At 53.4% G+C, this 27,080-nt stretch overlaps 1 protein-coding gene across 2 annotated transcripts in view; it reads right to left on the bottom strand.

The window, feature by feature from the left end:
* NTM (neurotrimin) overlaps nt 1-27,080 on the bottom strand; it is a 326,258-nt gene that overhangs the window by 48,470 nt on the left and 250,708 nt on the right. For both annotated transcript variants that reach the window (XM_035555717.1, XM_035555716.1), the window contains one exon: nt 855-1,087. In XM_035555717.1, coding sequence (XP_035411610.1) covers nt 855-1,087 — 233 coding nt within the window. The remainder of the gene's footprint in view (nt 1-854; nt 1,088-27,080) is intronic.

Below are 27,080 nucleotides of genomic sequence, written 5' to 3'. Positions count from 1 at the left end.
TGGCCAAATCATAGAAGAAGGGGGAGGAAAAAAGGGTTGCTAGCAAGGGATTAGAAATTCTCCATTAATCCTCCTTTGGGCTCCTCTGTACAGGCAGGATGGGTCCCATACATCCCACTACGTGGGGCCCAGCGTACATCCCCACCAAATCCCATGGCACGGACACCAGGAGGTGTCTCATATGAACATCCATCTGCTCGGCCATCGTGCGTGGCCATGCTTGGATGTCCCCTCCTGAGAGCCCACCTGTGCTTGGCCACGCGTGGCTGGTGGCAGCCACCGCACGCGCTCCAGCACCCCGTGCTGCCCCTCCTCCTCCTCGTGGGAGAGCACAGTTTGAGCACACAAACACATATTGTTGCTAGGCATACACACACCCCCGCAAAGTACACAAATCTGCCAGCTCTCTGTTTTCCCCCAACACAAATTTTACTTCAAGCATTGCCTCCAGCATAGGAAAAAAAAAATAAAAATACAACAAAAAAAAACCAGCAACGTGGGTTTAGCAGTGATTATTTTGGGAGGCAGGGCTGCCTGTATCAGAGCCCCATGACTACTCCAGGAAAGTTGGCTAAATGTGACTGCAAACACTTGGGCATTGCCCAGCTTCAGTTGGACTCTCCAAGCATGAAGATCCCCTCCATATTTGCACCGAGTTGTCTTACACGCAGTAGGGTCAATGTAGGAGCAATGGCAGAAGACATCAGGGTCAAAGGGATGAGAAGAAGTCAAGGCACCGTGCCCAACCCCTCTTTGGTCAATGTAGGAGCAATGGCAGGAGACACCAGGCTCAAAGGGAGGACCAGAAGTCAAAGCACCGTGCCCAACCCCTCTTTGACATCCCTTCCTCTTACCTTGCACAATGAGGTGGACGCGCGATGTCTTGGGGTGATTGTCTGTCTGCACGGAGCAGGTGTAGGGGCCCTCATCGTACACGTCCACATCGTGGATCTGGATGCTGTACTGGGTTTTGGTGTTGGCCAGGAGCACCACCCGAGGGTCCAAGCACCACTTGTCATTGCCGGCATAGAGGATGCTGCTGCGGTTCAGCCAGGCCACGCGGGTGACGCGGTTGTCCACGGAGCACCTGGGCAGAGGCAGAGGTGACCAGTTAGCGTGCTGCCATCCCCACCTTCCCCAGCTCCCGCTCCTCCTCTCGGCACTATTTTTAGCTTTGCTGCCAGCAGCAGTTTTGGAGACCGAGTGTGGCGGCTCTCCAAAGAGGACAATGTCAGCACTTCGCCTGCTGTGCTCAGGGCACCGATATCCATCTAAACCCGTGGCTCAAGAGATTTGCCCAAGAGTTTCGCGGTTATTGCAGATCAGAGCCATCCGCCACCACTCACCAAAGGACCTTTTGCCCCTCCGTTCCCATTTGCTGCTTTGCTAACTCAGAGACAACCACAGCCAAGCCAAAAACGTCCATTCAGAGTCCCAACCACACTTTTTGGGGGGACACCGGTCATTCCCTCCTGCCCAAAGCCATTGTTTGGTCTCTCCACAGACCATCAGATCCCTGCAGCCAGGCGAAGAAATGCAGAGCAGAGCAGGGAGAGCAGCTTGTTCTGCTTCACAAAGGAGCAGGGAAAATTTATCTCAGGAGCAAGCCAGCTTTGACACACCTCTAAAGAGAAACCTTGAGCTTCCTGCCATTTGTCCCCCCTGTCACTTCTTCCTTCCCTTCCCATCATATGCACCGCTGCTTCTCCTCCACTTAGCGCATCTCTCCCCAGCTAAACATCTCACCCATCCGGTGATGTTTCAGAGGCAGAAATCTCCTAATTCCAGCCTCGTTAACAACAGGCACCACCCAGAAGACAGCACGGTGCAAACCCAGAAGGAGCTTTGCTCCTGAATGGGAATTTTGTTCTGTCCTGCGCAGCAGGGACCAGCCTGGCTCCCCGAGAAGGACAACACCAGTCCTGTAACCCTCTATCCCCATACCCCAAGTCAAGGTTTGCATCCTCCACTCTAATGAACAACCTCAGCTTGCTCTCCAACCCCTTTCCCAGGCAGCAGGGCCATGCAGATGCCGGCCCAAACCCCACTTCTCTCCAAGCAAGTTGGAGACCGCAGAGCTGTTATAACTTAGCCGAGCTTTGCTGGATGCCAGCGACGGCGGATAATGTTCCTACATAAAACCACTCAGCCTAAGCTCCGTTGTTTATATTCTCCCCACTCTACTTCATTACTTGTGCAGTGGCTGGGATGCAAATTAACTTTGGAGGCACTGAAAGAGAGCAGCCTCGGCTCAGGGTAGCCTCGCCAAGGGCAAGGGAAGGCACCGCCCCGTCTAAAGGGACTGACCCTGCTTTGTGGCGAATTTGGGTGAAGGGAACTTTGGGCAGGGAACAAACTGCAAGATGTGAACTCCCCTGGGTGCCAGCTATGTTGGCAGTGAGTCTTATATAGCCTGAATTTTGTCTTGGTGGGGCAGAGTCCAGCCTCAAGGGACTCCTTTTCCTTCTCACGGTGTCGCCACCACCTCTCTGCCTACGCTTCTGCCTTCCTCCTCCTCCTCAAGGGCTAGCTTATCTCACGCGGACTTGGAAAGATTGTTTATACGAACAGCCGCACAACCCCCGGCTCGTTTTTACATCCCAATTCTCCCCAGAAGGTGGGCGATGCCATTATTCCCAGTCTATAGCCGTGGGAGGGAGATGCAGAGGAATGAGCGATCTTAAGTGCTCACTCAGCTCTGCCAGCAAAGAACACACCTCGGGGGGACAAGCTGCCTCCTCTCCCCTTGCCTCCTTTTGGAGGTATCTCTTTGGCCCCTCTGATCGCAGAAGGAGCCTGGAAAACCACCTCGAGACTCAGCATCTGGCTGCTGGGGATGGTGGGTGCCCACCAAGGTGACTGCCCCAAGACGAGCAGCGCAGCCTGGCCCAGGAGTCCCCTGAGGATTTGCTAGGCAAGGACCCAAGCCGTTGGCCCATCCTCCCTCTCTGGTGTGAAAACATCTGATAAATTAAACAATTTCATTGCCGTTCCATAATGATATTACGATAATAATAAAATAAATGCGAGCAGATTTTTATTATCTTCATAAAAAAAGCAATAGATTCAGCCTGGGCTGAACACCAAGAACTCAGTTCTTGCTCGCCCTCAGCTGCTTTACAACTTGAGTGAAACCTTGGAGTTAAGTTGCTCGAGTTGAATAAAACTTTGAGATTTCACCCCAAAGGATGGTTTTAGTATATTGTGCTCTGGACCTCAACAGCACTGGCAGCTCAGACCTATGGGGTTTGAATAAAATGCAGGAGGATATTTGGTCTTTGGCTCTGGCTTGCCCATCACAATGCAATGAAAGAGGCTCCTGCAAGCACCGTGAGCAACGTTTCAGCCCAAAAAGGGGGTGCCCACCCTCTCTGCTAAAGCCATATTGCAAAGAAATGCTGGGAGATGAGAATCCAGACATGGCTTGCATTTCTCACACTGGGCCCTCCTGTGGAAATTATCGCTGAGGACCTGTAAGCAGGCTGAACTAAAAATATATATATTTTCTCTCTCCTCCTCCACACTACTTTTTTGTGAAATGCATCAGCTTGGAGATCCCTGGATAATAATGGAGCCAGACAGTGTGTAATCCAAGCATTCCCTCTATCATATGGGCATTTAAGTGCTTTTGAAAAGCAACGGGGCTCAGGTAACGCATGAGGCAACAGTGAAATAAGTGCCTTCGCCCTTCACAGCACCTGGTCGCAATCTCTTCTTATCACCTAGACACGCTTCTCTGTCCCTGGGATCGGCAAGCTTAAACTTGTTATTTTATTTTCTTTCCTCCCTCTTAAAGCTCCTGAGCCAATATATGCAATAAACAGCAGAAATGGCTCCGGGAAGAGGCACTGTGACCTTCGGTGTGCTATTTTCGGGACGGCAGCCTGCTGCCACAGGGAGGGCTTCGTTCCCCTCCCCAGTGCAGGTAACGGCAGGACAAGCCCCCAGCAGGAGCTGGCAAGCCCGTTCCTCCTCGCACGGCCATCAGCCGGGGTCCCTGTGGCTCGTTCCCTCCTCACAGTGCCCCGATGCTCTTCCAGCCCCTCCATCTGCTCCTTTTCCCTCCCCAGCAGCCCCCTTGCTGGAAAGCCTTTGGCAGGGGCAGGCGGCTGAGCAGAAAGCCTTTGGTGGGGCTGGAAGCCAGGCTCCAGGCACAGGTGGGCAGCGGAGGCACCACCGAGCCTGGAGGCTTCTCCTCTTCCTCCCCACTCCGGACAGGAGCAGAGCCCAGAGATGCTCCCCTGCCACTCCAGAGCATCCCTGCCTTCCTCCCACCCCGTGATGTGCCAGGGAACGAGGGGGAGAGGTCCCCGGGGTGCTAGAAAACAGCACTCGCCTCCGAAAAAGAAGATGTAAAAATAATTAAGCACAGATGAGATAATTTTCTCTCTTAAGATCCTTAATCCCGGCTACGTTCCTGCTCAGAAAGCAAAGCCTTCTCCTCCGAGAAGATGAAGAGCTGCTGTCTCTCAGCACGAAGTGATGATCCTTCTCCCTCTCTGCTTCTCCTCCGGGAGATGGAGACGCTGCTAACACGCCACTGTCACACCGCCCTGGGGGCAGGCAGCGAGGCTTTGCAGACACCTGGCTCCTCGCTGCCCCTGGCCCTCTGCTCCCCCTGCCACTCAGGCACCCCAAAGTGACCACGAACAGCAGATTTGGGGCTTTTTAAGATAACTGTGTGCACCAACAGAAGGACAGAGCTGCGAGCATCCTCCCTGCCTGTCCACTTGTGCCCCAAAGAGGACGAGGGACCCGTCTGGTACTGCCCTTCCCCGACCCGTTAGCATCTCCCAAAGCTTCTTGGCTTTGCTAGCTGCCCTCTGCAAGCAAGCTGGTCCATTAGGACTCCAAACTAGCCAGCCCTCACGTACAAAAAATAAATAAGCACTGGGGCACCCAAGCTGTGAGCCCTGCCCGTGTCTCAGTCTGCCCCCGGCACCTCCCCGCAGTTTCGGCACAGACCCAGGTTGCACAAGCCAGCAGTGACATGCCCTCTTCGGTTTCTCTCTTTGCTTTCTTGAGTTTGCACACAGAAAATGTCAGGAGAGGAGGTGGCCCGGCAGCGGGGGGAAGGAGGTTTTTAATTACTGACGTGCAGTAATTGGTGCACAACACTTTCTGTTGCCTCTTGTGCAGATCACTGGTGTTTCAGAGGGCTGGGCTGGAGAGCACAGATTGTCTCAACCCAGCAGGACACACAAGAAATGAATAATGTTAATTAGAACTGAAAAGAGCTCAGCAAAATTAGCAACCTGACTGCTGCTTTCTTTGCAATTACCAGCGTACAAGCTCCATCCCGGGACGCAGGGTCAGGGCTGGGCTTTCAGTGCCCACCCTGGAGAAATCCCCTTCCCACACCCAGGCCACTTGATGGAGTCTCACACGTGTTGCACCACAGCATCAAGCCATCATCAAGCATCCCTAGAGGCCTTTTTATTTATTTTTTTTTCCACCCAGGCTAATTCAGCAATTTCTAGGCACCTCTGGATTTTGAAGCAATCCCTTCCAAACTCTCAGCATTTTGTCTCTGCTATGGGTCAGCCCAATCTGGAAATCAGTTTACAGGAACTAGCCTGGGGTTTACTTTAAACCTGGCTGCAAAAGCGTCCCATGGAGACCCGGCAAGGAGATGAGCTGCTTTGGCCATGCAGGGGGGAACAACTACCCCCAGCCCTGTGCAGCATTTCACGTCCCAGACAGCATCTCCTGTTTGTGCATCCTCCATTGAGCTATAAATGATCAACTAAACTAGACCGCCGCCGCAGGCAGGAGCTTCACGTCTTGGATTTATTTCTGTGATTATCACATTTTATTGTTATTTATTAGGATTAATTAAAGGCCGGGCTGTGAACAACTCAATCCCATTCAAACACAGTCCCACTGCTCCTGTAGACTTCCCTATGATGTTTTTGCTGCGGTGGCAACCAAGGTTTGGCATCAATTCCTGAGCAAATGAAAAGCCAGGGTCCAGGTGGGCACCCTGGGGACCCCAAACTCCTCGTTTACCTGAGGCACGGATGTGGTGAGAGCACGGGGAAGAAATCACGCATGCCTCATGCTCAGTCCCTCTTGCCTATCTGCCATGGGAGGGCTGGCATTGATTTCTCTGGTGCTGCAGGGATGCAGGCTTGGTGGGAAGAAAACAGAGCTAAACGGACTAATAATGGAGTGGCATTCAACACACACTAGAGGTAATTAGATATTTAGAGAAGTCAGCTAATGGGGAAAGACCGTTTCTGGTACGGCACCCCAGCAGAGGGTTTGAGGCATGCCTGCCCTGACCAGCCCTGCTCTCAGCCCAGCCTGTAGCTCTCCCCCTGGCTCTTCCCTAGGTAAAAAGCCAAAGCTGGAAGGAAACAGCACCTGGTGCACTGCCACCTCATGCCAAGGGGCCTGGGGACATTCTCCTCAGGACAGGTGCTGCCACGACCCTGGAGGCTGGGATGCACCGTGTTTATCATGCTGCACTGGAGGAGAAGGTCTGGAAGTTTTTGCCTGGTAAATATTAAACCAGCATCCTCAGCACCACCAACCAAGCCGGTTCCCCTCTCCTTATTCTTTGTTGTGGTGGGTGAAGTCACGCACTAGCAACTTTTAGCAGTCCGGCCCTTCTCCGGGAGGCTTTGGAGCATCTGCTCGCTTTCGGCGCGCACACAGACCGCGCACCCGCTGTGCGCTCACCCGCTCGCTGCGGCACCGTATGCTCAGGCACGCACCCACACGGTGCTGCCCGGCATGCCAAGCACCAGCCGAACGGAGCAGGCAGGCTCACACACACTGCAATTCTTGTAGGTGCTGCGTGTGGCACGCAGCGCACGTTGGAGCATGCGTGTTCACCGACACGCACCCCTCCAGCCATTATTCTGCTGATTGGTTACAGCCGGACCAGTTTTGGCTGCTCATGGTTTCAGAACACGATGCACACAGCCGTGTGCTTGTGAAAAGTGACACGCAAGGCACTTCTTGGCCAAGCCCAGCTGCGTGGTGCGAAGCCCTTTCCTTGAAACATCTTCAGACCTAAGACGTGCAACCTGCTGACCCCTCCACGTGCTGCAAGAGGCGCAGTAACACAGATGCCCAGCTCAGCCCCCCGAGCTTGGATGACTAAGCAGGACATGTGCAAACCCACGCTGCTCGCAGGACCCATGCGGGGACATTCACAGCGGACGCTGGACCACGGCACAGACCGGCCCGTAGCCTTGCTCCTGCCTGCTGAAAGCCCCAGCCAGCTGCCCCCCAGGCTGCTCGAGGCTCCCCGCTGCTGGGGCTGCATGCCTGCGGGGGGGCACGCAGCGGGAGGATGCTCAGAGCATCCGTCCTCACCCGCACCCCAGGAGCACCGCAGGCATCCTCACCCAGGACTGTATGATCAGCTGGAGGGTGTCTCGTGCGCTCACCACGGTGTGAACCTCCGAAAAGGCACATCCACAGCACAGGAGCACAGGGCAGCCCCTTCCCTGCAGGGGGGAGCCCACCCCACGGGACACGACCCAGTGATTAACCCAGAAGCAGGCTCCGGCAGGAAAGGGGGGTCCCTGCTGGGGCTGGTGCCTACCTCCAGCCCCCCGCCCCCAGCAGCAGGAGCATCTCCAAAGCCTGCGGGGTGAGCAGGTGCCCTCAGATCAGCTTCCACCCCGGTGCCTCTTCAAAATCACGCTGAGCTGGTCAAAAGCAGCGCTCAGAAGTGGAAAATAAAACCCTTTGTGCTTTCCCCTTCTCTTCCTCGCCCAGGCAGGAGTTTCAGCTCGGTGAGGGCAGAGGGAGCCGGGGCTCGGGGGCGGGAGGTCCTGCCTTCTCCACCAGCACGCACTGCAACCTGCAGCAGAGCCTTGCAACTCCCTGCCCTTCATTTTTGCCCTCCACAAGGCTTTTAACGTATTTGGCACCTCCTTTCCAGGGAGGGTGAGTTAATGCATGTTTGTAAAGTACCTGATCTCCTCAATTGAAAGTTTATACATGCAAATGATTTGCACTAATTACATTAATAATAATATACCGGGCTTCAAGATCTGCCTTGGTTCATTGCCCGGGATTCACGGAGCTGCAAACAACTCCCAGTATGCTGCCTTAGACGAGTTTGTTGGCAAATGCCAAAGAAGCAGGAGGAAACCAGAGCGGGGAGGGAGCGAGGAAGGCAGAACTGCAAAAAGAGCTGGAGCCCCCACTTTGCAGCGTGCTGACGGAGGACAAAGCGGGGTACGGAGGAGCCCCGAGTCCCGTGGCACCCCCAGGTCCTGGGGAGCCTCACGGCCAGCACGGCACGGCCTGGTGCAGAGCAGGCAGGTTGCGATGCAGCAGGCAGGGACGGCTTGTCTGGAAAAGTCTTTCTGTCTCTGCAATGCAGCAGTGCACCAGCACCTTTCCAAGTCCCCTGCTCCCGTGCTCGGCTCATCCAGCCTTTCTATTTATCCTCCTATTGTCTCTGCTAACAACAGGGCTCCGCACATCTATAGCATCTTCCATCTCGGAGCGGCTGACAAAGCAGCAATGAGGGCAGCCTGGCCGAGGTGGGCGCTGCACGCGAGGGACACAGGACACGTGTCCCCAGCCCCGGCTCCTGTCCCCGGGGCTGCCCACGCACGGGGCTCGCTCCGGACCCCGCTCCTGGCCCATCTGCTTGGGTGCCCTCCAAAAGTGCTGATGCCGCCAGGGGGGTGACGGCAGCACCAAACCGCATGTAGGCAGCTGTGCAGGGACACGGCCGGTTTACTAATGAAGTGCTAACCCCGCCAGGGAGCTCCAGGCCTTATGGGAGCCGTGGGCATTTTGTTCCTGCAGATTTTCTTTTTTTTCCATTCCTCTTGTCGGGGGCTCCTGGATGCCAGCGGGCAAATGCCCCCGGCTGAAAGCCGCCCCTTCCCCAGAGGTCTTTCAGGGATACCTATAAAAATGTACTCCCGGCTATGGGGACAGCACCACCCCAGGTCCAGCTGCCTGCGTGCCACGTCTGCAAGCTGCCACCTTGAGAACCTTCAAAAGGAGCCAAGGGAAATGACACAAGAGGAAAACTCCCTCATGATCTCATCGCCTCCTCGCAAGCATCACAGAGCTGTAAGATCAGGTCTCCTTGCATAAGGAGGTGCGGAAAAGCCTCCTCTCTGCCTCCAAAAGCCTGGTGAGACCTCCCCCTGCTGTGAACCCTTCGCTGGAGAAACGCTCAACCCAAGCCCTGGCTGGAGCCGTTCAGTGCCCACCTTTCACCTCCAACAACCCTCTCAGGAGAGCACTGGGATGGACAACGGGGCCAACGCAACCAAGATATCTTCATACAGCTCCATCCCTTGGTGCTTGCGCCTTCTGCATCACCCCGCAGGCTCCGGAGCAAGGATATGTGGGATGCCCACAGCACACAGAGCCAAAGCTGTGGACGAGGGGGCTCAGCACAGCAGAAAGGAGCCCTCAGACCCCAAGAAGAGCTGGGAAGAGCACCCCAACGCCCCATCCCTCCCCGTTGACAGCTCTGCAGTGCTTCGGACCCCGCCGGCGGCTCGCTTTTCCCTCCTGCAGCCCGGCGGGGAAGTTCCTCCACGCTGCACTCCCAGCAGTTAGCACTGCTCCCCAGTGCTGAACTCGCTCAATTATGAGCTGTGCCCCCTGAATAAATCCTGCTTCTGCTTTGCGCAATTGACACTAATGGCCCAGGAATAAAGTGAAGCCATCTACCCCAACGGTCTGCAAAGGAGCGCATTTAACTAAGCACACAGGCAAGGGACTGCTGAGCTTAACTGCACTGAAAATGTATTTGAAAGGAAGCGATGCACTTAACTTATTACAAGTGGAAAATTATCGCTAAAGTGGCTTTTCCATATAAGTTGAGGCACAAAACAGGAACGGAGAGGGGTAAGCGCTCTCTGTGGAGCAGCAAGCAGGAGCCGGCCGCAAAAGGATGCTGAGGGTCAGGGGGCTGCGGGCTGGGAGGAGCAGGGGGCGAGAGGGAGCGAGGAGGGCTGCAAACAGAGGGGTGATGGGGACAACACGGGGAAACCCAGCCAGAGAGGAGCTTGAGAGCTGGGATCAGGTTTTCGAGGCACTGGCAGAGCCCAGGGCTCTGTAACATGGAGCTGTGATGGGGAGAGGAGGGGACCCTGCACGTTCCCCCCATCCTGGCTGTGTCTGACCAGGAGGGTCCACCCGTAGCAAATATATGCTGCTACACACTCATCCGTAGTTTTAGAATAACTGCTGTCCCAAGCAGGTCGCTACGCCACGGGTTACTACACAGGTTATAGGGTTACTACCCCATGCTCCCACCCCTAATTTCATTGCCAGGCCCAAGCTCACGTTGCTCTTCTGGCAGAAGGCAGAGATGGCCAGGAGGAAGACACGAGCAAACCTATAATGCTGAGAGAGAGATTGTCCAGACAACAGAAGACACCACGGGAGGCTTAGGGCACCCAAAACCTTTGGGGGTGAATCCCCCAGCCTTGCAGCACTGCTCTGAGCCCAGCAGGAACCCACGCAGCTCCTTAGGGACGCTCACAACCCACCACGTAGCCACGTCTTCCCCTCTCACGTAACCAGAAGCTCGTTAGCCACGCAACCAACAAGCCCCACCTGCTATCCTCGTGCCGCCACGTGATGGGGACATGTCCCCGAGAGGAGGTGCCGGGGGGACGTGGGCACCAGGAGGGATGTAGAGAGCCGAAGGATGGGAATTTGGGGATGGGAGAGATGCCCAGGAAGGGAACACATCGCAGTGAAAAGCCATGGGGCCTTCCCAGCCATGCTGCTCTGCCCATTCGTAAATTAGCACCAGTGAGGGCTAAAACAAGAGAGGGAGGGAGGGAACGGACCCTCCCCAGTACAGAGCCCCCCCTCCTCCCCTCTCCCCTTGAGGACATCATCCTTAAAATATATTTCATTTCACAGCTGCATTATGGTACCACAAAATCCTGCGAATCCAATTTAAGAACAGATTACCTCCTCACTTACTTCATTTGAAGCAATTACATGTTAATTTTCATTGAGACCAGCCTAATGCATACCAATCTGATGCTGCAATCTCATTTGAATACTTGAGGGAACGCTAGTTGGGCTCTGGGCTCTGGAGGCTCATTTTTAAAGGGCCACTTCACATTTCCTCTCCCTTTTCCCCCTGGTTATTTACGTTTTCGTCACACTCGTGGCACTCCCTCCCTCCCTTTCCAGCATTCCCAATGGCTGCTGCCACTCATGAGACCCACTAGAGAGGCCAACGAAGTTTTGCAGCAAATCTGGGAGCTGCTGCCTGGGCAGGATGGGGACCAGAAGTGGGACCAGGGCTAGGGCTCATCCAGAGGACTGGAGATGTTGCTTTCCCCTATAAAATATGTACAGGGGTTTGTTCACCAAATCAACAGGTGCTCCAGGTGATTTTTCTACAAGGGTGGGCTTGGCACCATGTCCTTTCCAAGAGGCTGGGCAAGTTTGAGTTGCACAGCAGGGATGCAAGGGAGATGCGGCACCGATCACCAGCCCACCCCTGCCCCCCGGGAAGTACCATCCCAAGGCCGAGACTGGAGACAGCCCTCTTATTTCTGCATAAAATAAAAAACCTTCCAGCGTCAAAGCGGCTGATAAACACGCACTGCTCCTGCACGTGTCTCTGCAAGGCAGCTCCTCCTCCTCCTCCCAGGCCGAGTGCCGGATAAGGATGGCCTCAGCCGCTTCTCGCTGATGGTTATCATCCATTCCCTCATGCTCACTTAAAGCTTCCCATCTAGCCAGGCCCACGGTATCGATTGGTGTCTCGGACACCAAGCTTTGAGTAATTAATAATGCCACGAGAGTGTGGATTCAGCTCCTGGTTGAGACGTGAAGGCACGCCGTGTCTGTCTCGCTGTACACATTTCGGTGATAAGCATTCATGTTGGAGGCTGCACCTTAATTAGATTTTTAAGATTGCAAAAGGGCCCTGAGACACTGGTGCAGACACCACATAAACGTATACTGCATTGTACTGTAATTAATCCAAGGTGATGCAGAGGCAGATGGAGCGAGAGCAAGGCGCTGAGCACGGCGAGGAAACCAGCCCAGGACCTCCGCGCGTCCCCGAGCTCCAGCCCGTGCCACGACCCGAGCTGCTCCATCAGCTCCGGCACGGAAACCAAGGCAGCTCCACCCCATGGCGCCCAGCAAAAGAAAGGTTTAGGCCCCAAAAGAAAGATTTAGGACAGCAGATATTTGGATGAGTGTCTTGGAAGTAAGAGCGAGCCCACCAGGAAGCCTGCACAGCACCCTGCACACCCTCCCCTTTGCACAACCAGCTCAAGACGAGGACAAAACGCAAACAAGACAAACTGGGATTAATTGCACCTCTCCCTCCCCAAACCAAATCATCCATCGCCTCCAGAAAGCATCAGGCAGCTGCTGGAAGCACTGCTGAAAGTGCCTGGACGTCACGGCCATGGGATGGAGCAGAGTCTCCATGCATTTGTGTCACTCCTGGGCACGCACGGACGCAGTTTGGGGAGGCTGCTGAGCGGTCTCATCAGAGAAAAGTCCACAGAAGGGCTTTGCCTGACCAGTTGTGCCTTCCTCTGAAAACAGAGGCAGAAAACTGGGGCTAGGGTAGCGTGGGGATGCTCTCCACGTAATACAGCTGCTCTGCCTGCAGCAGCCACGGGCACAGGCAAACCCTGAGCTGGGCTCGGTTGGGACCCGAGTGCCTCACCGCAGCACCGCTCGCCTTGTGCTGGGCCAGCCAAGAGGTTCCCCACATTTGGGAGCTCCTTTTGTTTCCATCACTGAAGCACAACCGCTGCTGCTCTGATCCACAGGCACACCGAGCCCCGTGGCAGCTCACTCGATGGGTGCCAGGGGTGAGATCTCCACCACCCCCTGAGTAAGGGGTGGCAGCATCAGCCACGTCCAGGCACCGACCCACGGGGTGAAAAAGCCTTTTGGGGAGCCAGGTGGGGTGCAGAAGGGGAGCCAGCTCTTGGCCAAGGTGCCCGGGGGGCTGGCCTGGCTGAAACGAGTGGCTGGGCCCCAAGAGGGTATGGGGTGAAAGCAGGTCATCAGGATTCAGGGGAGGCGAGGCAGTTTTGTGGGTAACAGCACCCCGAGTGCACGGCCGGGACCCTGCAGGGCTCCCCAGGTGCCGCTGCAGGAGTGGAGCCGCCCGGTGCCTTGTGCCGTGGGGAAGACAACGGGGGTGGCCAAGGCTCGGAGGTCCCACCGAGGATGCTGATGTTCCGGCGGCTCCGTGGCATCAGGAGGATGAAGGCAGGGGGTTCTCCCCAGCACACACCCAGGCTGGGTGGCCAGAGTCGGGACACGGAGGGGCTGTCACTGCGGGGCTCTGCTGCCCCTTCCTCCCCCTCTAAGGGACTCGCCACAGCTTTTTCCTGCCCTGTCTCCCATCGCGCTTCCCAAAATCTCCACTGCAGCAGGAAAGGAGACATCTCCGTGCCAGCAAGCACGGACGCAGAAGCCAAGGTGACACAAGGACACAGTGGGTGCTGGCGAGCAGAGGCGGCCCCCAGGGCCCCCGGCACTGCCACCCCTTCCACCGCGCCACCCTCCTGCCACCAGCCACCCACCCCGACCCCCTGCTCTCCCCCGAGGAGGCTCCGCGTGTTTGTTTGGCGGGGGAGAAGCCCACACACTTCAGCTAAAACAACAGCATTTTGGTGGCTTGGGGACACGCTTTCAAAGAGCCAGGAGAGACTTTGGTTGCCCGTTTCCCACTGAACCAACTCAGTCCCTGTACGAGCCTTTGAAAATGTGTCCTTTATAGTTTCCCATTTTGATGTCACATCTGTAAGAATATATGGTGGTGTTTTTTTTCTTCTTCTCACCCTCTTCTTCTCTTTAAGAGAAGTCACGCTTTGAACTCTAATTTTTATTTATTTTTCTAGAAAAGGGCTTTCTGACTCCCCATAGAGTGCAGAAGGAGAAAAAAAAAAGGTGGAGGGAAAAGCCTTCAAAAAGTTCCCAGATTTAATTTTTTATCAGAGGAACAGAAAGAGAAATTTGTTGATGATCAAACAGATTCAAGTACCTTAAAAGCAAGGGACCGTCAGTAAATGGAAACTAGTTAAGGAATTAGATGAAAGACACGGAGACACTTGAGAAACAGAAAAGATGCTGTAACCAAGCAGAAAGCCAAACCCATCAGTACCAAACCAGTGGAGCAGCGAGAATGAGCAGATGAAGTATTTGCTCTGAACCAGCAGGAGATGATGGGATAGCCGGTGGCTTACAAAGGTGCTGATCCCGGCACTCAGCACCTCCGAAGGAGCAGCCCCACCAGGCTTCCTACCTGCTGCCTGCCCCGCACGGCTGAAACAAGTGCAGGCAGCCAAATAAAGGGATGCACCACTTGGAGAAATGGCACCCCAGGGGCTTTGTGTTTTCCTCCTCAGCACTTTCAGTTTGACTGTGCTCAGTTTATACATCTACAGAGGGTGTAGGGTTTTTTTTTTTTTCCTCTTTGATTTGGTTTACATCCACTGGCAGCACCTTGCAACTCGGGAAAGTGAACAGAGCCCTTGTCTGTCCATGCACTAGGACACGGGGCAAAGAGATTTAGGATGGGGATGGGCAAGAATGAGAGGAAGAGGAGGAGGACAGCCCACGGCGGTGCTGAGATGGCACAGAGTGGAGTCAGAGGTACAAAGGACTTGAGAGAGGGAGCCCAACCCATCCTTATCCCCAACCCACCTCCCCAAGCCCCTTCTCGCCAAAGCCTTTAAGAGGCCAGACCCTATTGCTTCCTGAACTGTGACCCGCCTGGCTTCTCTCTGAGATCTTTTAAATAGGAAAACAGAGCCGCCGTTTGTTTTCATGCAGAGTCAGTGGCAAGCAAAGCCCAAGGGTTGCATTAGATTAGCAGCCGGCTCCTCCGAAGGCCCGGCAACTTTGATCATTTAATATGTATGCGCCTTGTCGGAGCGAGCAGGTCTCCAAACCCCAGTAAATGTTTTATTAGGCCAGCTCCAGCTTTCGTGCCCGTGCCTTGCTCCTTCGGACTCCGGGGATCTTGTTGCGATCGCGCAGCCACCGCTCATCGTCTGCCGCTCGTCCCAAGAAGGGGCGAAGCTGCCGGCGCCGCTCCGGCACACAGCGCGCTTCAAACACACGTAGCTTCCCTTCCCCATCGCCAATTCAGCACAAATATAACCCCGCTTGGAGCTGGGCTGCCAGCTCCTGGAGAGCTGCACTTCGGATTAAGGAACAGTGCATGAAGAAAGAACGGGGCCAGATATCATCTCGGCACACAAGGACGCCTATTCAAAGGACACCGGGCCGGTATCAGAAATCCGAGCGCGCACAGCTACTTCCCCACTTACATCTGTGCTTCAAGAAGCCTTACAAGAGCTGTTCTGGGGGAGAAATTACATCGCACGTGTCCTGTTAAAGCTGCTCCCGTTTTTTTTTTTTTTTTAAGTATTCTAAAAAATATTTACAGCCAAAATAGACAAAAAAGCCTAGTGCCAGGAAAATAGGGGATTTTTATAGATCTTGTTTCTACAAGAAATTACCAAGACAACAAGTCAGTAAGTTCCCAGAAAGGATTTGACATTTTCCTGAATAAAAATAGCACCTGAAGCAGCATTGCTTAGGATAACACCTTATGGGCAAGTGCTACCAGAGCAACTGGAGAATGAAAACCTTCCTACGGCACGGCAAAACTCGCCTGTGGGATTCCGCCAGAGACGTCTCATTGTCTACCCTTTTCTATAGGTTTCACACTAATTTCCAAAGAAGTCTACTGGTCTTGTCCCTATTAAGTCTGATTGGATTTTTTTCCGTAAAGGAAATTACAAAGGCCAGCAATTGTCTTGCTTCAAGGCATACACACACCACCAGCTCCGAGCAGAATGACAATTACCGACGTGGGGCCACACGGTGCGGTTCGCTGTGCTACGGCATTTTCTGTGTTAGCCACGGTCAGAGGCAGCAGGACAGACTTTTTTCCACCGGTCGTGGATCAAATCCCAGGTGTAGCCTCTTGTGGCACAGCACGCTCTCTGCCCATTAAAAGATACCCCATTAATGATCCCAACCACGGCCGCCCGCAGCTTTTTGGGCTCCTGCAACTGAATATGGGATGGAGAGGTGGGACGAGGAGGGCAGACGCCTGATCCCACTAAAAGATGAATCTCCTGGTGCTGTCCCAGCCCCGTTCTGCTGCTCCTTCAGCAAGACCAAGCTGCCAACGGAGAGCTTGACCCTGTTTAGCCAGATGGCCTGAACCTCCCAAGCACCGAGGTCCTGCCGTTTGCCAGGAGAACACCCAGCAGTCTCATCACATCCAACCCCCTCCTCCTTCCTCCCCAGCCTAAAAGGCAGAGGAACAGAGGGGAAGCAGAGACCGGCAGGGAGAGGTGGGGATTTCATCTATCAAGAGGTTTGCTTGCTTTCCTTGCACCCCCACCCCCCCCCTTTTATTTTTTAAACTGGAATATAAATGTGTTTATTTATAATTCGAAATTCAAACTAATTATTAGCTGGAGGCTTTCAAGTAAAAATGTAGGTCATGCAATATTATGTGGGATAATAGCAATTGTTTCAGCTTCAGGAAGCGCATAAGTAATGGGGACTTGCTCGCTGTCCAGCCTGGTCGGGCAGCAGATGACAGAACTGGGAACCCTCTCCATTTCTGTCCCCTGCTAGATGCAGCGGGCTGAAGCATACCCCAGAACAGGCCTGAAATAACCCCAAAGGATGAGCTGCACTTTCATTGACCTGACCTTTATAATATATAGAAAATAATAATTCCAAACAACAACAATCCAAACAGGCAAGAATTGTGGGGACGTCAGAGAGAGGAGCCTGCGATGCACATTTCAAGCTACTCCTTAAAGCAGAGGTGGAAGCATCGTGAGACTTCCCTCCTGCTGCCTCCCAGCCATCAGAACCGACCCAGCTCGTCGCACACACAACAGCTCTTTGTGCCCGTTTCGTTTTCAAGAGGAGCCTTTTTAATCTCGGGATGCGAAGACCTGGGAATAATCAACAGCTTTGCACCGGTGCCAGTGCTGGTGGGCAGCAGATACCAAAGCCAAAGTCAGGGAAAATGAAATGTGGAGTTTACACATACAAGAAAATGCTTTGCAGCACAAAATCTTTGTGCCTGCACCCATTGAAAAGAAGCAGCATCGGCAGGTAGCTCCTCCAGCCCAGCCCAAGTGCCTGAGACAGCACGCATAGCAAATGTAACCTACTTGCAGCCAACTGCGATCAAGGCTAAACAGAGAGGTTGCCAATTAAAAACACTGAATGATTTCAAAGAACAAAGAAATCTGTGGACATTGTTTGATTGTGCACATTCTGCAAAGCAAAAAATATGTTAAAAAAAAAAAGAAAAAAAGAAGAGAGACTAAAAATAGGCAGGGTGCTGTGAGCCAGATTCTCAGCCCAGCAAAGGCACTGGCATCAGGGAGTTACACGGCTTTACCCAGGCAGCCGTCATTGTTGCTAAGTTCTGATCTCTATTTAAACTTGCAAAAGGTTTTCTTTCCCTGCGAAAATACAAGAATCTCTCCCCATCTTGGAGCTCATCTCTCCTAAAGCAGCTCACATGATGATCATCAAAAATAAGCCCTCCAAGCCTAAGCTCACTAACATTCATTTCTCTCCTGTTAATGCTGGACTTCTTACTGTTAATCCTTAACTATATCCCTAAATAAGAATGACAGTACCTGAAGCGCCTAACAACCCCGTATCATTAACAGAGGCAGCCTCTGCATTCCTAATTTACACTGCCATGAGAGCTGACACTAATCCCACATCCTGAGTCCCGAAAATCTCCAGTGTAAATGCCATCACCTTGCTCACCTTGACGGTAGAGAGCACCCGCAACTTTCCCTGCCCTGCCAACTTCCCTAAGTGCTTTATCCACCCAGTTTGAGCAGAAGCTGACCCCCAGCAGACCCAAGCTCAGAGGCTGGGGTGCTTTCTGCAGCAGGGACACCAGCCTAGGGTGTTCCTGGTGCTAGGAGGGTGCTGGAGAAATCTCCCCGTATCAGACATCTCGCACACAGCCTCAGTCCAAATCTCCGCCCAACCCAATTGTGCAGCAGAGCGGTGGGTAAACGGCACAGGAGAGGCCACCAAGAGAAAAAAAACCAAACACACTGACTCACCTCGGGCACCACGTCAGAAATTGCCAGTTTTTGCAATCTGCAATTTGCAGATAACTGCTTCCAGACCTAAGAGTCCAGCTTTCAAAGGGCTCCAGACCGGCACAGAGCAAACAGTGAGAAATGGGCATCCAACCCGATCGGTGTATCTCCGCCTAACTGCAAGTAAATGGATGTGATCCAAAATACCAGGAACCTGGGTAAGTATGTGCACTTAGGACACAGGAAAAGAGCGTTTGACATTTCGCAGGCACTCCAGAAAGAAAGGCGAATGAGGTTTTACAAAGAAGAGCTCGTCCATCATGCCTTGGCAGATGTTAGTATTTATCTCCAAAAAGGCAATCTGAAAACAAAACAAGGCTGCGAGGACACGCAGCAGCCCTCTGCCAGCCAGGCACCAAACCCACCGACCAAATGCAGCCTTTAACACGGGGGGCACAGGGGAGGGAGGGGTTTCAGCCTTGCTCCCGCAGGCAGCTCTCAGTGCAGCCTTAACTCCAGGCCAATTTTGGGGGCCCGCAGGATAGCTGCCCGCGCCGGGCTGGAGGTTAGCACGCTGCAGCTGCAAGCCAGCCACGAGCCAGAGAGAAGAAATTCCCTGGAGCAGCGAGAAGCAGCAGCAAGTGCCAACAATAAGCCATGCACAGGCCTGGAACTTTATTAAGAGCCCCCCTGGACCCAGCCAGCATGCCAGGGGCCAGCTCCAAGCTGGTGACGGGCGGGTGCCAAGGCACATCATCGTGACAAACCATCAGCTGGCAGGGCTGCTGCGGCACGCCGGGGCGGGCGGCCCCGCACCATGACACCGGGAGCATCCCCCCGTAAAGCATCTGCCACGGGGTGGGCACAGAAGGGATAATGAGTGGGAAGCAAGCGCTGGCACCGGCGCTTTGCTACGGTCTTCTGCAAATTTGCATTGCACTCGCTGCGGGCTCCCCGGAGCTGAGCGGGGTGCGAGGTCTTTGCAGTCCAAATTGGCTGCGCAGTGCTTTGCAGGCAGCTGCATGCAGTACATCGTGAGCACCCGTAACTCCTGGAGGGGCTGCATGTCTACCAGGTGTGCAGAGTGCCCTGGGCACCCTGCACGCCGATTGCCATGAGGGAAGTGCTTCAAAAGGGCAGGGAGTGCAGGTGGGCATCGCAAACCAGGGCAGCTCGCACAGACCAGGGAGGCTGCACGCACACAGAGCATCCCGAGCATGCCACATGAAGCCACTACTCACTTCACGTCAATCCCCATCAGTTTCCATGGGGCTGCTCGTGTAATGCAGGTTTGTGAGAGCATGGCTTGGATGGCAAAGCACGGCTTGGTGGTGCTTTGCCTGAAGGCTAGGGACTGGCTCTCCTTGCTTTGATTTTCATCCCATGGCAAAATGGAAGGTGTAGCGCCTGCCTAGTGCAGGGGTCCCGGGAAGGATTTTAGTTACAGTGTTTGCTGCGAAGCTTTAAGCATTAGTCTTGCAACGCAGAAGCACTAGTGGATTGTGCACACAGACGAGTGCACCCGAGGCTTACACCCCTGCAGGACAGGGCGATGGCACTGCAGAGACCCCGTGCTACAGAGGAGAGATTCAGGCTACCAGATTTGATTCTTATCATGGCTGAGACAAGCAGCACCTGCAGTCTGGGAGCAGGTTCAGGCTGCAGGCTTTTGTTCAAAGCTGGGATTTTGCCTAGGGCCCAGCCTTAGCCAACAGTGAAGTGGAACAAAATCTCTAGAAGAAAGCATTTGGCTTCTCCGTTACCCCGGACAAGGTCTGGTTCCCCTCGCTCACGCTCCACTGCCTTACGAAAACACAATCGCGCTCCTCCCGTGTATCAGATTGCACGCACAACTGGCAAACGTCTCCACCAGTCACTGACTAGTTCTGCTCGAGCAAGGAGACTCAGACCTACGCACGCCGGCGGTATATACAATCTACATCCCACTTAAAGCCTTTGAGGAGGGAATGCAAGGGCTGCGCTGTGTTTGCCTCCTGATGGACCCGCTTTCATCCTCGGATGGAGCTCACGAAGCTTTGTTCCATGCAAGAGCACATAAGGGTATTTCTCGGTGCTGCCAAACCTTACAATATGACCAAGTATTTCATAACCTCTCTTATTTTCTTCTTAAGCCCCAGCTCAGCAGTTATATAAAAACCTCAGCTTTCATTAAAGAACCCCCCCCCCCCAAAAAAAAAGAGTAGAGCTCCAAATCAAACAAAAAAGAGCCAGCAGAGCAACAATGAAACGCCTCAGAAACCACCTCCACTTTTCAGATACATGGTTTTAAAAGCGAGACTTCACGTTTTGAATCCATGAGCTCTGCTGTGCTTACTCCGTACCTTGCAGGAGCCCGTAAGAACAACGCTCAGACTTCTTCCTGTCTTTAATCTGTCTCAATGGGCATGGTAAACAACTACAAATGGAATAACAATATCAAAAAGGGGCCGGGAGGAGGGGAGAGAAGATGCTGTAATGCAGAGAAGGCCTGAGATACCAACAAAGGCTTTTAAGAGCCATACATGCTAATTACGGTGTTAAAAATCTGTCAGTCAAAGGGCTGGATATTAAATGGAATTGGCTTGAGATGACAGGGCTGAACCGGATTTTAAAAAATTATTTATTAAAATGCTCTGGATACAAATTAATGTTCTTAGTTCAAAATGTATTATTGTCTCTCCGGCTTTGATCTGCAGAGCACTTTGAGCGATGAATGGGAAAGGTTGTCAAATTTCCCTCTGCATGCGCTCTAAGTGGCTCCGCATCCCTCGCCGAAATGCCACTTGGCGACTGCCTTCAGCAATATGTCTCATTAAGCCCCGCACCGAGCCCCGGGGAGCGTTGGGGACGGGGCTGGGGCCACGCTGCTCCCCTGCCCGCTGCGGGGTGTAAAGGGTCGGTGCTGGGGTGAAGGGTCGGTGGGGAAGAGGCATGGCCAGGTGCAGCCGCACTGGGATGGGTGTAAAGCTGCAGGTGATGCTGTTTGACCCAGGCTTTTAAACAAGCTTTGGATCAAGCAGCCAGGACTTGGTGCTGAGATGCCAGAGGGGTGATGCAAGCCCCCTCCGGTGGAAATACTTTCTGGGCACCATGCGCTATGCCCCTCCTTGCACCAACCCAGGGTCCTGGGCAGCCTGGCTCGTCCTTCCCACCCAAACCACCCTGCCCACACCAGCCACGTGCCTCAACTCTCTGCAGAGTTCCCTCCGCTTGGCTCTCAGGTCACCTCCTTCCTTCCACTTTATCTCCTCTTATTTTTTTTTTTATATATTTTTTTTCCCCAACAATGTCTGTACAATTTCACTTTCGATAACACGCGAGTTAATTAAGCCGTGATCTCCTGGAGACAGGTTGCTACAAGGAGATAAGCAGCAGCTTCTGTTCGCCATAAACAGCTGTGCTCCGGACCAGCTTCTGGGGATTTGCTGCTTTTGTACAAAAGACAAAACAATCACTGCCAATTAAACCTGGACATAATATTTCCCCCACGATCAGCGAGCCTCTTGGCGTCACCTTCCCCACCATCCTTGCACAGCAGTGCCGCGGTGCGCCGTGCACCTTGTGGGAAAGCACTGCCTGACATTGCAGCACGCTGTGCCACATCACTGCATTAATTCCCTGGTGGTGTAGCATAAAAGACAAAAGCTAAGTGGTGATGTCCCCTTGCTCCAAGTCACCAAGTGCCACCCAGACCCCATTGCATGATAGCAGGGGCTTCTTCTCTGCTGCTGAAGCTACCAGGAGTTAAATCAGCGCCGGCGCCCAACCGTTCAGTTCCATCACGCCTGACCACTGGGGCTACAAACATGTGCAAGCATTGTGCCTTTCCTTTTATCCAAGACATCATTTATTTAAAAAAATACACATCACACTTCCAGTAGAGTTGTGTCAATAAAGTGATTTTGGCGGCTGAACAAACAGAAGGAAAAAAAAAATCCGAGGGAAAAAAAATAAAAATCATGTGGGGTCAAATAAAATGTTTCGTTTGACCCAAACAAAACTTCTCGTTTTTGCATTTATATTCTGACACCATTTCAGCCTTGAGCTAAGGCAGCTCTCGGCAGCACGCTGTCAGAGCAGGACACATCAAGCTGGGCTCTGCCAGGGCCCCATCTTCACGAACTATCAGAGCAGATGCACGTTTTACATCCGCTGGGTGACACCAAGCTGGTGGGCTTGCAAGGGCTTTGGAGGACAGAACCGGAATTCAAAATATCTCAAAACACTGGAGAAACAGCCCAACGTGAAAAAGAGGAAATTCAACCATTAAAAGTGTGAAGCAGGGTGCTGAAGAAAAGAAAAATCAAAGCAAATTCGAGCAAGAGTGAACAATTTTGCTCTGCCCCGTGTGGGAGACCTTTTCTCAACTTCACACCTGCCACTACGAGTAGCGAACCGACTGTAGAACCACTTATTTTCATCAATTCTCACCTTTTCCACCTATAGGACAACACCAAAGCACTGGAACTGTCCATGAAACGGGAATAATGACTTTGACCTCACTCTGCACCCAAGGATAGCCAAAATCAAGCCTGGAAGATGCCCAGAGCCAGCCGAAATGAGGGACCTGGGGGTGTCCAAAGTCAGGCTCACTGCAGCTCCCAGAGATGCAGGACTGGGTGCTGGACCAGCAAAATCACCAAAAAGTCAGGACCTGAGACTTTCCACTTCTGGATGCTCTATGACCTCCTCTCGGGCTGCTCTGCTGCCGACACAATTACCAGAATATCGTAAGTGATGTGCCAGGAGCCGCTCATTAAACACAGTTACTCTGTCCTGGGGGGCAGAAGAGAAGAGGAAAGGTGGGGGGGTTCCTTTTTTATTCCCCTGAATGCAGCTTTAATGATTTCAAATCCCTTCAACCCAATTACAGCTCTGTGTCCTGATTAGGGACTCTGAGCTATTGTGCGCCGGAGCCATTATCTGGCGGCCCATAGAAAAATTAGTACCTGGAGAGGCTGCACTGGGAAATAAATCTTTCCCTGACATTTTGGGACCAATTCTTGGCCAATTAGAGCACACTTTGCTGTGCAGGTAATGTGTATCCAAACTGCTCTCCCTGCTGAAAAGGCCAAGCAGAGAACAAGTGTAATCCACGCAGAAGAGAAGGAAAAATTATCCGCTGCAGACTGGTAACTCACCAGCGCTCCCTGACAAGTTATGCACCCCACTGCAAAGAGCTGGCGTGCCCCAAAACGATGTGGCACGGGGCAGGAAAAGCTGCTGATCGCCCTGCCTGCTCCTCCTGCATGGATGGTGCTATCTCAGAGCCCTGAGCTTGTCCAGGACATCGCTTTTGCATCCCCCAGAGGGGGCAGGAAAGAGCCCAGGTAGACCTGAGGAGGTGTCCCTCCGATGTGGGGAGGGAAGGACCAGGAATCTGCTCCAGCAGCCCCAGAAGTGGTGAAGCAGGGACCTGAAATGAGCCTCCCTTGCACGCAGAGAGCACACGGGCAAGGTGGATGGACAAGGTGGGTGGACAAGGTGGGTGGACATGGTGGACATCGGAGGTGGCCGGAGGGACAAAAGGAGCACCCCAGCCATGTGTAAAGCACAGACAGGACAAGTCCAGCTCTCCCTCCTCCCATCACTGCCCTCTGCAGCGTTTCCAGGCCAGTGGAGAAAACAGGGTTAAACCACGCACCAAATGAAGAGCGGGAAGCAGGTGCCAGCACTAAAACCTCCCTCCCTCCCCGGGCACAAAACCCGAGCTCGGCAAAGCCCAAAAACCCTCCGAAATTCCCACCTGCTGCCAACTTCCAAGCAGAAAGCCGAGCTAAAACCGGCAAGGGCGCGTTTATTGCGTCTTTGTGCTTGGTTCAGCAGCAGGATGAAGGCGAGCAGCCCTGCCTGCCACGAGCGCAGCAGTCCAGCTGTGCAGGCACTAACGGCACAGCTGGCGCCGCGGTGACGGCAGAGCCGGTGGCTTGGCAAATTAAAACGGTGCCCTGCTCTGCCTCTTAACACCTTCCTGGCTCAGCCAGCCGGGAGGCAGCCCGAGGAGGCACGGAGGCTCTTCGGGTTCACCACGCAGTCAAAGTGACACGGGGGAGGGCTGGGGAGGGAGGGGGAGCGGCGCATCTCCGCCACGGGGTCGGGTTAATGTTGCATGGGCATCTCGATGCAACTTTTTTGGCTGTAATAACACTAACGGCGAGCGCTTCAATTCATCCCCGGCGAGAAGATGATCATAGTTAATGGAATTAATGCAAGGTTTTAATTTGCCTCTCGCTGCTCGGTCCTGGTAACTCCCCAGCCTCCGGCAGAAGCACCAGAAATATGGTGTTTGATCTCCCCTCCCCTGATACCCATGTACTTTTCATAGTATTCGCCATCTGGAGGTGAGAAAACCCATCGGGCCGCCCGGCTCTGCTGCAGCACCGCGAAGCAGGCAATCTGCTGCTGCAGCCCCAGCCCGCCCTCGCCTCCGGGGGCGCAGCACAAGACCTCGGCGCGTGGTCCAGCAGCTGCTGGCAGAGGGATTTTGGGGGTGCCGTGCACGCCGTGGGCGGTTTGGATGGCAGAGCTGCTGGGGAAGGTGCCCAGCACGGAGGAAACGTGGAAAAGCTGCAAAAGCAAGGAAAGAACTGGCCGGGGGTAGCCTGATCCAAATAGACTGGGACAGCAGAGAGGGGGAGAGGAAAAACAGTATTAAAAAAACAGTGGTGTGTTGCTGAAATGAGATTAGAACAGTAACAGGTTCGCTCCAGTGCCAGCTAAATCCCCATTAAATCAGATTAATGCAGATGGTCTTTATGTAACTGACCAAGAAGATCAATATTGTTGTTTCAGTTGGGGAAGGAAAAAAACTTGTCTTGTTTGACAGAAATATGTCATTGATTACATACAGCAACCTCCAGCAGGGCTACCTTGCTTGGGATTGCCTAAATTAGGGCTGGCTGGCTGGAAATCATCGGGGGTGGCCTGGTCTCACAACTCGATGTCTCTCCATGACCTGAGGGGGGACAGGAGGTCGGAGCTTCCCCTTGCCAGGGGGCTCTGGGACCCCACGACAAGGTTCCCCTCTAGCCACACAGCAGCCTGAAAGTGTTTCCAGTCCAGCCCCAAGTTCTTCTGTGCCTGGGCCAGCGATACCCAAAGCGATACCATCCCATCCCCTCAGCCACATCCTCAATGTTTTCTATCATTTCCCATTCTTACAGAACCCACTCCCACTTTCTGCAGCAGACACCATCTCCCATCCCTGCACACAGCACTGGACTTCACCCCTCCTGAGCCCTCCCAGCCCTCCCGGACCAAGAGTTTGGAGAACAAAAAGAAGGAAAAGGCAGGAGAGGGAGGGCAGAGAGAGCAGGAGGGGCTGGGGGTTATTTTCTCCACGAGCCATTATCCAATGGCCTATAGCAAAATTAGTACCTGGGGAGGCTGTGCTGCGATATAAATCTTCCTGTGGCATTTCATGGGAAGATTTACACCAGTAAAGCAGAGCCCAAGAGGCTCTGCACGACCAAGGCCAACCCCGGAAGATGCAAAAACCCATTGGGAGGTGAGAGGGCTGCAATGGGATTTCGGGTGGAGGCAGCAAGTCCTGCCCACGGGTTTGAGCCGGGCATCCTGGCTTGCCAGGAGCTCCAGAAACCCAGAGCTGTCCTGCCAGCGTGGGGACGTGGTGCTCTGCTGCATCCTCCTGTGCCCCTGCAAGGCGCCGTGCAGCGGGGAAGCGCATCCTCCCGCCAGCTCACCCGACTGTCCAACAGCTCTGGCCCCGGCCCAAGCTTTTCCCACAGTTTGGAAAAGCACCCAGGAGCTCTGGCTCCCTCTCCCCTGATCTCATCATTAGGGATGGATGAGATGCTCTGCAGAGAGTGCTATTTTTGCTATTCAATTACAGTCTCGCAAATGGAGAAGCACCAACGTATTTCCACGAGCACACCAATTCGCCCGCATTTTTGTTCGGATTTTTAATTCCAAATTCTTGCATTTAACAATCTTTCTCAGCAACCTTTCCTTTACATTTGCTTTATATCAGCCATAAATCTGAAAGCTTAAAAGCAAACAGAAGACTATTTTGATTTGGTTGCGGCAGAAGAGCGAAATCCAGTCCGAATATTTTTCCGGATTTTAAATCCGGTGACATTTTGAAACGTTTTGTTTGCAAGCTGAACCCGAATGATTTTTTGGATAGGGCCATCAACGCAAGCACCGATTCCAGCCTCACCTTCTCATTTTTTTTACGCCATTTGCTCTGCCCTCTGGAAGAACCGCACTGCCTCCATCCCCATCCCACCCACAAGAGCACTCGGCTTGCATCAGCGCCTCTGAATGCTTCCTCTCCTGCGCACAGGTTGCACGGGGCAGCACCGCTGCCTGCAATCACACCGCAATTCCTCACGGGTCACAGCTGCTTAGTAAGAGGTGGAAGAGCTGCAAGGATTCTTAACTCATGCTCCAAAACTCTCCGATTTTCCTAGTGCCATCACCTTCTTGCAAAACCACCCGCAGGACAGGGTTGTTGCCTGCCCCGAAGCTCCTTGGACTGGAAATCCCATACAGGCTGCGCCCGGTGGGGACGAGGTGGGCTGTGAGGGGTTAATGCAGTCAGGATGCATCTCTTCCTGTGGAATCCCCCTCGGTGCTCACAAAGCTAAAAATAATCAGAAATTGCTTCCCCAGGTATCATTTGCCTGTCCCTCAGGGGAATCAATCAGAGCATCAAAGGGAAGGGATCTCCAAAGGGCTCCGTCGGATGCAGGAATACGCACGCTCGGATGGAGGCGCCGGGTGAATAACTGCAGCAAGTAATTTAGTCAGCAGCACCCCCCCTTTTTTAAAAAGGGAAAAAAAAAAAAAAAAAAAGAGTTTCTCCAGCTTTGCTTAGAAATGAGTGGCAGAACTCTCAAATTTAATTTAATTAGCAACTCCTCACTGCCTGGAAATGGCTTTTCTTCAGCCCTGACAGTTTCATCCTTTGCTGGCTTCCTTTGGCTAACATTGACTACTTCCCTCTGTGTTTCTAATGGACCTGAAAGACTCTTGTTACATACTTTATTTGTGCTCCAGCAC

The sequence above is a fragment of the Cygnus atratus genome, chromosome 22, assembly GCF_013377495.2.
Source record: "Cygnus atratus isolate AKBS03 ecotype Queensland, Australia chromosome 22, CAtr_DNAZoo_HiC_assembly, whole genome shotgun sequence".
Classification (NCBI taxonomy): Eukaryota; Metazoa; Chordata; class Aves; order Anseriformes; family Anatidae; genus Cygnus; species Cygnus atratus.
The sequence above is the reverse complement of the archived record's forward strand: the minus strand, read 5'-3'. Positions and strand labels throughout refer to the sequence as shown.